Consider the following 11,590-nt stretch of genomic DNA (forward strand, 5'->3'; position numbering starts at 1 on the left):
TTTGGTGTCTTTCTGGTCAATAATGGAAGCAATCGTCCTACGCTTGCAAAATAGGAGCACCAGGTTGGAGGATCAGCTAGTAGTGAGAAAGGGGATTGCTTGTTCCTTGAAAAGTTCAGCCAGGAAGGAAGACTCTGGCTAAGGCATTGGAGTTCACTCGACAAGGAATTTCACTTACCGAAAGCAGTTTATTATTCGACGTGACTAGAGACTAAAGTGTAGACGTATTCATAATAAGTTTCTACACGGAAAAGCATGGTGGAACAAGTTCCTATAAGAATAGTTATAATGTAATTGTAGAAGAGGTGGCCAAATATACCTTTTTCAAATGATACAATAAGTTGACCAAACAACAGAATGCTTGTACATAAAGGGTACCAATGGATCCATCTTTGAGGCGATTATTACAAAAAATAACCGTTGGCAAAGGAAATCTCTTGGGTATGGGAGAATAAGTTCTCCTATGGACAGGTGTAATAGAACAAGCCCTAAGGACAACTAGATACACTTTCTCCATATGATACGAACAGCCAGCCAATCAGTAAAGGACATTTGTCCTCTCATTAACTCCACATTCAAGGCAAATGTTCCTATCCGTTATCCCGACAAAAAGGAAGTCTCTTCCCCGTCAATTTTATCTATAAGTACCTCGAAGCTCATTCACTGCACAGATCGCCCACCAAATACTCTTAATATACACTAAGATGTCCATTATCAAGCATGATTGAAGATACAAGATCTACAATTATGGCACTTAACCCAGCCAAAAGACAACAATACTAACTTTGAGCAATGAAAGCCCAGTTATGTCCCAGATATATACACATGCCAATAAGTAATGAATGATCATGTGTAAGCGCATACATAAAGAAATTAATGAGATGAACGAAGAAAAATAGGATGTCAATTATCCAATACAATCAATAATCTCAGTATCATCACACAAAATATTCACAGGTTGTTTGCTCAGACTGTAAAAGTAACCTTGGTCCATTTCTTTGGGCTAGTAAACAGAAGAAAAGCAAGTCATCCCTTGACGCGACATTAAATGTATTGCTGACTATGTGAAGCATCCATGAAACTTAACATTTACCAGAAAACTTCAGAAGACAGAGCATAAGATCTTTGCTGGCAATGGTATCTCAGCATTCTCATTTTTTATCCACCGCCATATGGTAGAGGTTCCCTATCACATCAAAGGGCAGTTGATGAAAGAAATGAACGGATTCGCTGCAGCAGCTCTGCTTTTACCTTATCAGGAACAGAAGCTGCATAAACAAAGAGATGCTTATTTAATTCTGATGTATAAAGCAAAGCTTTACAAAAATTAGCAGCAAGGACAGCGCAAACAAATATTTTGAGTTAGGGGGTCAAAATCAAGACGGGTAACATAGACTTAACTTTTGGAGAAGTTGTACTGCCTTCATTACCACCCACACCTCGATGCATTTGAAGAAACTGAGAAAATGTATAAAATCGCACCCCTGAGCTTTTTTTTTTGTGGTGGGGGGGGGGGGGGGGGGGGGCATAATGTTGGTTTTATATCTGTATAAAATCAGAGAAATTAAATCTGTTTTTTGAATTTGGGGGCTTTGGGTTTATATATGTAATCAATAAGAAAAAAAGTGGGGCTCTGGTTTTATATAAAATTAGAGAAATTTATCTCTGTTCTATTCTTGTTTTTCTATTAAAAAAAAAATGCCAAGAAGATGAAAAGTATTCTAAGATTTAATAAGCATGTAGGCTGGGACAAGCTACTAGGATCAAAACAGATTACTTCTGAAAATTTTTCAAATCTGAGTGCATAGCAAGTAGAACTGAAGAAATATCTTCTCAGCCACAAACTGGAGCTGCCTTATAACTTATGCAAAGAAAAATATACAGACGAATACATAAATGAAAGCTGCCTCCCAAATTCAATTCGCTGTTTTAATAGAATTTTGCAACACATCCCAACAAACTGATCAAGTATTAATGCCTCATGAACATTCCAGTTCAAGGTAGGAGCCTAAACAACTGAACCAAGTTTCCATAAAGCACTTTATTTACTAAAGATAAAGCATCATGTAAAAGATAAAAATAAATGATACTGAATTTAAACATCAAAATCAAGCAGAATGTAACAACAAATAGATTGAAAAATGAAACAAGAAGGAAGATAGATAAGAGGAAAAAAGCAACCCTTATTAAAGAAGAACATACAAACAAAAATAAAGCAGCAAAAACAGAGACCCAAACTTGTTATATGATTCTCTGAAGAAAATTAATCTAAATCCAAACACATTAAGAGAAAAAAGCCACTCTTAATTAAGTTATAAGTTAATATAACACATTTCCAATCCAAATTACCCAGTTTCCATTTTCTATAACAAAAGGCAAAAACCCACAAAAAAATGGTAATTAAACATACATGTAATATCAGATCTGCTACTTTAGACTCGTAAACATTAGGTTCAGGAGCCCCATTATTATCAGGATTCATCATGTAAAATGCCTCTGGATCTCTAGACCCTAAAATTCTTTCAAATTTAGCTCTCATATACATGATTTCACCATCATGTAATGGTAGCAGGCAGCAGCCAAATGTCTGACATGTCACGAAGTGATGGGTTAAGAATCTAATTTATGTACTAGGGTGATTAGAAACAATGCGAGTAAAATGTAGCATGAGATTGTGTGTGATACAAAGAAAAATATTCTACATTTTAGCTAGAAAAAGAACTATAATTACGTGAGACAACTCTTTCAGATTCTTCATCCAAGTTTTATTTACATGCACGCATCCTTAGTAGGTTGCAACTCAATATGTAGAATGAAGCATTTCTTTTTAAAGCCTTTGTGGCCAACACAAAAGCAGCATTTCTTTTGACAGTCACCACTTCTCAACTCTCTCATAGTGAGTATGATTTCCGGTATATATTAAGAAAAATATTTCTCTGATTAAAGAGAAACAAAATCAATTAATAAAATTAACAAAAACATTTTAGAAAAAAGCTATGTCCATTCACTATCTAAACTGGTAATGACAAGATGCAAAACATGCAAGTTCAATCAATTAAGCACCATATGTTATGGTTATAAAAGCATTCATCTTCTCCAAGCGTTGCCACGAGAATAAATCTTTTAATCTGTATAACATAGTGGGAGAGTTGATTATCGGCAAGCGCATAAGGTGATTGCTCTCAGACCCTAAAAACACAGCCCTATGTAAACAACCATTTAACACTCCCTTGGCAAAAATTGTCAATGTAAAAATGTACCAATCAAATTTTGTATTTACTTATTTTAAGAGCATATCAATTATTACAGATTATAAAAAATATGAAATACTATTTATAATAAACCTGTTCCAACATTGAGATCTGTCAAAAAGAAGAGATGTTGCAACAACACAAGTACCGTTGTAAATATGAATTCTAAATAAAGTTGAGAAATTTAAACAATAGATCAATAAGTGTGTGATGAATTCATAACTAAGTGAACGAAACTACCTCTTCCCTTTGGGGTAATGACATGAACAAGGTCATCCACACTTACACTTTTTCTTCCCTTATTCCTTGCATGTGCCCTTGTAAAAAAATTGCAGACAGGTTTTCCAAGTAATCAAGGCATTATGAGCTTGGATAGAGTCAAGCAAATCTTGTGAGGACTATACCCCATAAAATGGGGAGCAAGACACATTGTGCATGCTGACCAAATAAGATTCATCATAACCCGTTACTCCATCCAAACAGTACCTTCTCTTTGATTTGTCAAAAACTCCAATTTATTATTATTATTTTTTATCTTAATACTAATCAAAAGCATACATAATTCAAATTAAAAGAATGATATATTATGTATCTGAGCATTCGAACTCTCCACTAAATTTTTCTTAAGTCCATAAATTGGTATTCACTATATATTGGCATAACTGATTTTGAATCAATTATTCACAAATTCATCAAGCTTTCATCAAAATTCCCAACATGGATGAGTTATAAGGATCAATTCAAAAAAAAAAAGTTCTGTACAAAGTTTTAATTAATCTCAATAATTTGAAGAACTCAAACCTAAACATTCCTTCCAATAAAGCAGTTCTTCAAATTAAACCAACTATATTATCAAACGCAAACTGCAGAAAAAATTAATCAAAAACCTGCAAAGAGCTTTCATTTCATCTCTCCAACCGCATTCGATAAGTCTTTCCCTCAAAAGCTCCTTCAACCGTTCTTTTTCTCCACTCTCTATCAGCTGCATAAGCAACCATATCAATTAATCAAGTCATATTACTAATGCTCCAAGAACTGATACTTCTCTAAATTAAAAGGCAATAATAGTTAAATGCACACGCAATAAAAATAAAAATAATAGTAATGATGATGATGATCACTTTAATATTGATAATTAACATGCTTATCAATTAAAAGTAATAACTTAAATGATAGTAATACTTCTCTAAATTAAAAGCAATATATAATTGTAAAAAAAAAACTAAACCCCCCCCCCCCCCCCAGGCGGACGTTAAATTGAAGCCCTCCTTTTTCGAAGCCCAAAAAAAGAGAAAATTTATTAGATAAAACATAAATTAACTTTGAATTATTATTCTGAAGTAATATATAGGATAACTGCTTGTCATGACAAGAAACTCATATTACTTTTATAATTTCAGAGCAGCAAAATGTTGTTATTTATTAGTTACTTTCTTCTTTTTCAATTTATTAATGGCTTTTTGTTTAGTTATTTAATCACAATCTTTAATATTTATTTTTCTCTATTTTTTAAAATTATATTCTCCAAATAAAATATTTTGCACGTGAGTATAAAATTTTACTCTACTTTCCCCAAATTTTCTTAAAAAATAATAAAAATATAAACTAAAATAAAATAAAAAATACTTTTTACAAAATCCATTTTGAAAAGTTGAGACTCTAACTAGGCATTATATATAGTATTTATTAAATGTCAAAATGAATTTCACCTAAAAAATCCACCAATAAGAGCTTGGCCTTCATAAAATTTTCAACTCAAAAATACATAAATTCATTACTTGTTTATAGATGGTGCACAAAATAGTCATATCGTGACCTTAATTGTTGTTAAAAGTTGGCATTCCTCGTAACTTAGTGAGAGTCATATAGAATAAATGAGAGGTAGTAATAGTTCACGAGCAATCTGAAAGGTCGACTCTTTCATTCTTGGATTCTTAATCACCGCAACTATCATTCAGAGGGAGGCAAAATGCTACGAGATGAATATTTTATCTAGGATGAATGCCTCCTAATAGTAATAAAGGTATGTGAACATAAGCTCAAGCAAAGATTTTACTTGAGAACGTAATGGTAGAAGTCCAACTAAAAACCAACTAACCGAAAGCCAATCATAGTAACCCGAGAGTCCCATGAAGGACTCTCACTCTATCAAAGATATGGTGGCTCGTGTTTATCAACGTTGAGAATCATTTTATCTTACAACATATTTGACATTGTTAATCATTTTAAGAATGTCAAGGTTAAGTCTCCTCATAATGCATACAATGTTGTAATTGTGAAATCAAAAAATTCCACATCAGTACATTAGTGCGAGGTGAAGATATTCTTCAATACATACTAAATTCAACTACTCCTACTCCATAAGTAAAACTTTTGGATGAAATACTAATTCCCAATGAAGCCATTCTATCCACTTCGATAATAGCAAGTTGGGAATACAAATCATTAAGGATAAATCAATAGTTAATTTTCATATATTACATAACAATGTTAATGTCAGTGCACAAAGGAGAAAAAACAATGACAAAGCTAAACAAAAAGGGGATCAGCTAAAACATTTTTAACTCAAAAACTTATGGCATATGTGAAGTGGATGACACTTATACGAGTTAAAAAAAAAAGAAGAAGAAATTAAATTAATCCTTTTTCCTCTGTGCTTAGTGCTGACCAATATTGTATACCAAACGATATTTTAGATCAGTTAACATCAAAAAAGAAGGCTATGGGAAGGCATTTCCTCGATTCGCAATACATCTTCCATCATCAGTTTTTTCTCCAGCTGAGATCTAGCCAATTTCAAAATCTCCCGAGAAACATATATTTGGGAGAAAAGAATCATATAAGTGAAATATCACATCAACATATATTGTGCGTTACAACTACGTTGAATAGAAAAAATTAGTAAAACTGGTAAAAGATTCGAGTCTTCAATGTAGAGTCTCAACGAGCAGGTTTAGCTTAAATTCGTGAAGATTAGGAGGGAAAAGAGGTTGCATACATTGAAATCCATGTAACTAGCATTTTTCTCCAGCCACAATTTGTCCATTATCGCGAAAGCCACACAATAGAGCAGGTCAAAGGCCCACTCATTATCTGCAAACGCATCAGCATCGAAATAAAATTCGATGTACATAACATGAAAATGACATTGATCTTACCCGACAACATCTTTAGAAAAACAGCTCTAACAAATTTTCTGGGTTTCACTGCATGTAGTTGATCTCACATTAGCCAGTCGCCTAGAGATTCATGTACTGCGTCAAATTTTACAAATTTGCAATTTATTTTTCCCCTTACTGGCATCTAGATCAAGCATTTGTACAATCATGAATGTGATATTTACACCAGCGACAGCAAATGGATATTCCCAAACAGCTCTTTTGCCTGCTTGCTTCTTCAATAGACTTTGAAAGGATGTCTGTGGCAAGGAACAAAGAAATTATTTTGACCCTAAATTGCTCTCCAAAGAAATCAAGAAAACGTTTTATTACAGATTGTTTCAATTTTTCCAGCAGGACACAGTCCTTACGCATCGTATTGTTTCTAAAGGCAATGTGTCAAAAACTGAAGCTGAACGGCAAACTCAGAATTCCTTCCCTCCAAATATAACAGAAAAGGAATAACAAAACAATACAAGTATCCTATGCAAGTCATAAGCACATTACTTAGAAAAGTGAGAAATGGAATCCTACCGAAAATGTCTTGGCAAAAAACAGTAAATTCTCCAAAGAAATGAACCCAGCTCCTCTGCATATCAAAATTGCAATGTCAAGTGTCACAAAAGAAACTGACTGAGGGGGAGAACAGGGGAAGAGTTTAAAACTTTAATATGATATAGACATAGGGACGAAAGGAAAAACCTGAAGTCCGTAGATGGATCTCTTCCTTGCCATCCCATTTGATTCCACTGATCAGATAACAAATTTTGAAGCTTCTGACCAGGCTATGTAGCAGACTATAGTACCCGTAAGGCTTCCTGCAATTGTGCAAGTTCGATTAGACGAAGATAAAAAGTCTCAATATTGATTGAATTTTCAGACGCGTTTAAAATTACAAAAAGGAATGCTCTTGTGGATTCACGTTGAATCCATCATTTGCAAACCATATACTGGTAATCACTATAAAGCAACAGGTATATTACAGATTTTATCAAATGACCAGAGAAAATAACACTGATTTGAGAATGCAATACACGCCTGACGGGCTGGTCTGGAAGCATCAAAGTTTATTTTTGTCCTATGTCTCAACCTTCTCAGTCTCTCTTCCTGCCAATTTTAAGAGAAATTTATGTCAAAAAAATAAAATAATCATCTTCAAGATTTTAACCAAAAAGAGAGGAATTTTTAGACAACATAACAGATATTCAACTTTCTCAACATTGAAATGTCAAAAGCTTCCCTTTCGATTGAAGCAAACAAAAGTGAGGCCTTTTCCCATCCACACTGATTTACCACAGGTTGCATCATCTGCACTCAAACCAGCGGACGTACACACTCAATGAAGAATGTCAAGCATTTTACCATAAACATCATCCACAATACATACACAGTACGACAGAGACAAAATGCGAGAACTGTGTGAGTATTTGATTGAAGCAGATTAGTGCAGGAACCAGGTCTCTACGAGATTCCTATGGAATTCACCATTGTCTCCCGCTCTTCTAAGACACAGATGTACGTATTTAATGCAGTATCCATAAACCAAATACATTCTGCTCGAGAAGAATTAAACTCTCTCGTGTAACTGGACAAACATTTTCCTATCTTCTCCTCCCATGTGAGATATTCCAATTTAATTGAAACGTCAGTGTGTTTGGCAGTATTTGTACTTCTATAGATTTCTCAGTTCCAAACTATTCCCACAAAATTATGAAGAAATTCATGCTAGATTATATTTTTGACGTTTTTCATCATTGAAAATATCAATGGACAATTATGTATGGCTATAAACAAATCCAATCAAGGCATAACTTCAAAACATTTCAAAGCCAACACGAATGGAGCATTGACTGGCCTTCCTCTTGTTGAAGGCATGCCAAATTATTGTAACTCACAAGAGAGATATAAGAATCAAGCTCAAAAATTAACAATTCGTAATGTTGAATCAATCTAAATTGCTTAAAAAAATAATAATAAAATAAATATAACAATAAAAACAGTACGAGAAATTTAAACTTCTATTGCAGACGAATGACACCGAAAAGATCTTAGTTAATAAATAAAAAACGTTTTAACTATCTGATCAACCAACCAGACTTAGTGCTTGTTTGGTAAGGATTTTGATAATTGATTTTTTGACCGTTACAGATAAAGTGGGTTCACCTGTGAGAGAAAAATTCAAAAATGACGACTAGAATGGTAAAATAACAGTAAAAAAATTGATTTTAATTGGTTTTTAAGCTATACCAAAACTCAAACCTCAAGCACTTTTGAAACAAAAGCCTCAAATACCGATCATTGCTAGTTTTAATTACACCTTAATTACACAATCAATGTTAAAATTAGACCAAAACAAGAGCATCGTATATCCCCCCACCCCGCCCCCCCCCCCCACCCCCAACACACATAAATACGCATCATCACATTCACAGGGAAAATATACAAATTTGAAGAGCATATCAATAATGAGTACCTGAAGGAACAGAATTAGAGTGGTTGCATTTGAAAAGACGATAAAGGACTGAATGCAAGAATAGCAACACAGCTTCCCCGAATCCAGACTCATTTCAACACCAACAAACGATCTTGATTTCTCTCTTATCCTTTGCCCTAGAGTATCATACTATTCTTGTGTATGCATATAGTGTGTGTGTGAGAGAGAGAGAGAGAGAGGGGTGGGAACAGTTACGTCGTCGTTTCGTGTGTTCACGGTTCTTCCCCCCTCATACTGTGAAGAAGAGAGAAAAGGGTGAAAAAAATACTGTAGAGAAACCGACACCCAGACTCGATCAACACCAAGAAACAGACGATCCGGACCGGCGGAATTTCAGGTGAGTTGCTTGAGACCATTATATGCAATTAATTTAGAAAATAAAGCATGATTATTCTCAGATTTGTTGAAAAATGTATGCAAAAATGTTGGAATATGATGGACATGGTATTTGATAATGATGAGATGGCGGATCTCCGCCGTTAGAGATACAGCCGCCTGCGTCTGCAAAAACGCAGGCGGCAATGGCGTTTTCCGTCTGGATCCAGACGGACCAGCATCTGGATTGGCCTTGACGCTAGGCCGGCTGAAATCCAGACCGCCCCGTCGTCTGGGCCCAGCCGTCTGGAATAACCCTGACGTTGGGCTAGCCCAACCGTCCCTTTAATTTTTTTTTTAAAAATAATTATTTAAAAATAAAATTTATATTTAAATAATTATTTTAATTATTTGAATTGTTTTAATGATTTGAAATAATTATTTTATTTTTTTATTTAAATGTTTAAAGTAAAATATTTTAATTAATATTTAATTTTTTAAATATTACAAAAATAATTATTTAATCTTCTATATTTAAATAATTACTAAAATAATTTAAATAATTATTTTATATGTTTATATTTAAATAATTGATTAATTATTGTATTTTATATTTGAATGATTATTTTAATTTTTAATTTGAAATAATTATTTTTGTAATTGTTTATATCTTTTTAATTACCTTTATTTAATTTTTAATTATTCATTTAAATAATTAATTATTTGAAATAATTTAAATAATTATTTTCACTGTTTATATTTAAATAATTGTTTTAATTATTTAAAATAATTATTGTATATTTTATTTAACTATTATTTTAATTTTTAATTTGAAATAAATATTTTTGTAATTGTTTAAATCTTTTTAATTACTTTTATTTAATATTTAATTATTTAACTAGTTGAATTTTAAAAATAAATTCTTTTAATTGCTTATATTTAAATTATTAATTATTTGAAATAATTTAAATAATTATTATAATTGTTTATATTTAAATTATTGTTTTCATGATTTGAAATAATTATTTTATTTTATATTTAAATGATTATTTTAATTTTTAATTTGAAATAATTATTTTTATAATTGTTTATATCTTTTTAATTACTGTTATTTTATATTTAATTATTCACTTAAATAATTATTTAATTGGTTATATTTAAATCACTATTGTTTAATTGCTTTTATTTAAATAATTAATTACTTCGAATAACTTAAATAATTATTTTAATTGCTTATATTTTAATAATTGTTTTAGTCATTTGAAATAATTACTGTATTTTTTATGTAAATGATTATTTTAATTTTTTAATTTGATATTGTTTTTAAAATATTTAAGTATTACTTTTATTTAATATTTAATTATCTGTTAATGAAATGTTTAAATAAAAAATTAAATTAAGTATTAATAAAATAATTAAATAAATCAATTAAAATTAGTAGGCATAATATTAATATAAACAATTAAATTAAATATTAATAAAATAATTAATGAAATAATATAAATTGAGAAAATTAAAATAAATAATTTAAATAATAATATAAACAATTAAATCATGAAGAAATTAAATAAATAAATTATATAAATAATTAAATACTAAACAAATAATATACATAAACAAGGGAGATTTTTATAAATGGCCTACTACTATTCATTTTTGGTAAAATGTCTATAATACCCTTAATGAAATAATTTATCATATATTGCACAAGATATCCTTAATTTATTGGGATAGTCTTAAATTCCTCTATTCCTCTCATTTCGAGTTTTAATATATAATTTCATCCTTTGATCTAATAAATTAGCATAATCTGTAATATAATTATCATGTAATTTACTAAGATTATCAAATTCCTTCGATAATATATCCATAATCTCTAATTGAGAATAAATATTTTCTATTTTTTCCATTAATCTATCTAACAGATTATCTAATCCTTTTAATTGTATAACCTGGCATTATTCAAATAATTCCTTGCAAACTTTATGAATAATAACATATTTAGACAAGTTTTTTGCAAACATAAACAATAATAATCCCTACAATTCTTTCAAGATATCAGAAGGATTCTTTCTAAATTTAACAAAGACAATAATTTTACCTTACTTTTGATCTAAAATCTGTATTCTTAGAACCGAGTGACCTTCAGGCTCTGAATCTGCAAACTGCTCCCTTAAACGGCCTCTTGCCTCAATGGGAATTCTGCTATTTCAGCTTCTTGCCCTCACTGTATCTTTTCTTAGAATTAAGAATAAAGATCTTAAGTAAAGAAAATTCTCTCTTTGTTAAAGTAAGAAAGAGATTATCTTCTTCAATCTATCAAGAATCTATAGGATAGTAAGTTTTAGAAACTCATATCTTTCTGATATCAA

General features: G+C 31.2%; 3 protein-coding genes across 7 annotated transcripts in view; 1 reads left to right on the forward strand and 2 right to left on the reverse strand.

The window, feature by feature from the left end:
- Nucleotides 1-769: 769 nt before the first annotated feature.
- On the reverse strand, nucleotides 770-4,467 carry LOC111406239 (transcription and mRNA export factor SUS1-like). Of its 4 annotated transcripts, none has more exons than XM_023035535.1 (3): nucleotides 4,139-4,467; nucleotides 3,492-3,568; nucleotides 770-1,268 (listed from the first exon to the last, which is right to left on the reverse strand). In XM_023035535.1, exons 1-3 carry the CDS (start codon nucleotides 4,237-4,239, stop codon nucleotides 1,195-1,197), a joined length of 252 nt encoding a protein of 83 aa, XP_022891303.1. In that variant the 5' UTR covers nucleotides 4,240-4,467; the 3' UTR covers nucleotides 770-1,194. The 4 variants fall into 4 exon arrangements, 1 of the variants encoding a protein (XP_022891303.1); XR_002704968.1 differs by lacking the exon at nucleotides 3,492-3,568 and adding an exon at nucleotides 1,402-1,458 and having other exon boundaries at nucleotides 1,177-1,268; XR_002704967.1 differs by lacking the exon at nucleotides 3,492-3,568 and having other exon boundaries at nucleotides 1,141-1,268.
- A 1,505-nt stretch (nucleotides 4,468-5,972) lies between these two features.
- On the reverse strand, nucleotides 5,973-8,993 carry LOC111406241 (ELMO domain-containing protein B-like). Its single transcript, XM_023035538.1, is given in 5 exon segments — nucleotides 5,973-6,669; nucleotides 6,944-6,998; nucleotides 7,112-7,227; nucleotides 7,448-7,516; nucleotides 8,883-8,993. Coding segments are annotated over 5 exon segments (492 nt in total). The 5' UTR covers nucleotides 8,976-8,993; the 3' UTR covers nucleotides 5,973-6,510.
- LOC111406240 overlaps nucleotides 8,833-11,590 on the forward strand; it is a 12,073-nt gene continuing 9,315 nt past the window's right edge. The window contains exon 1 of one of the 2 annotated variants that reach the window (XM_023035536.1): nucleotides 8,833-9,240. The gene's annotated coding sequence lies outside the window, so the exon portion shown is untranslated. The remainder of the gene's footprint in view (nucleotides 9,241-11,590) is intronic. The other variant, XM_023035537.1, reaches the window with a different exon arrangement.

The sequence above is a fragment of the Olea europaea genome, chromosome 12 (genome assembly GCF_002742605.1).
Source record: "Olea europaea var. sylvestris chromosome 12, O_europaea_v1, whole genome shotgun sequence".
NCBI classification, from domain to species: domain Eukaryota; kingdom Viridiplantae; phylum Streptophyta; class Magnoliopsida; order Lamiales; family Oleaceae; genus Olea; species Olea europaea.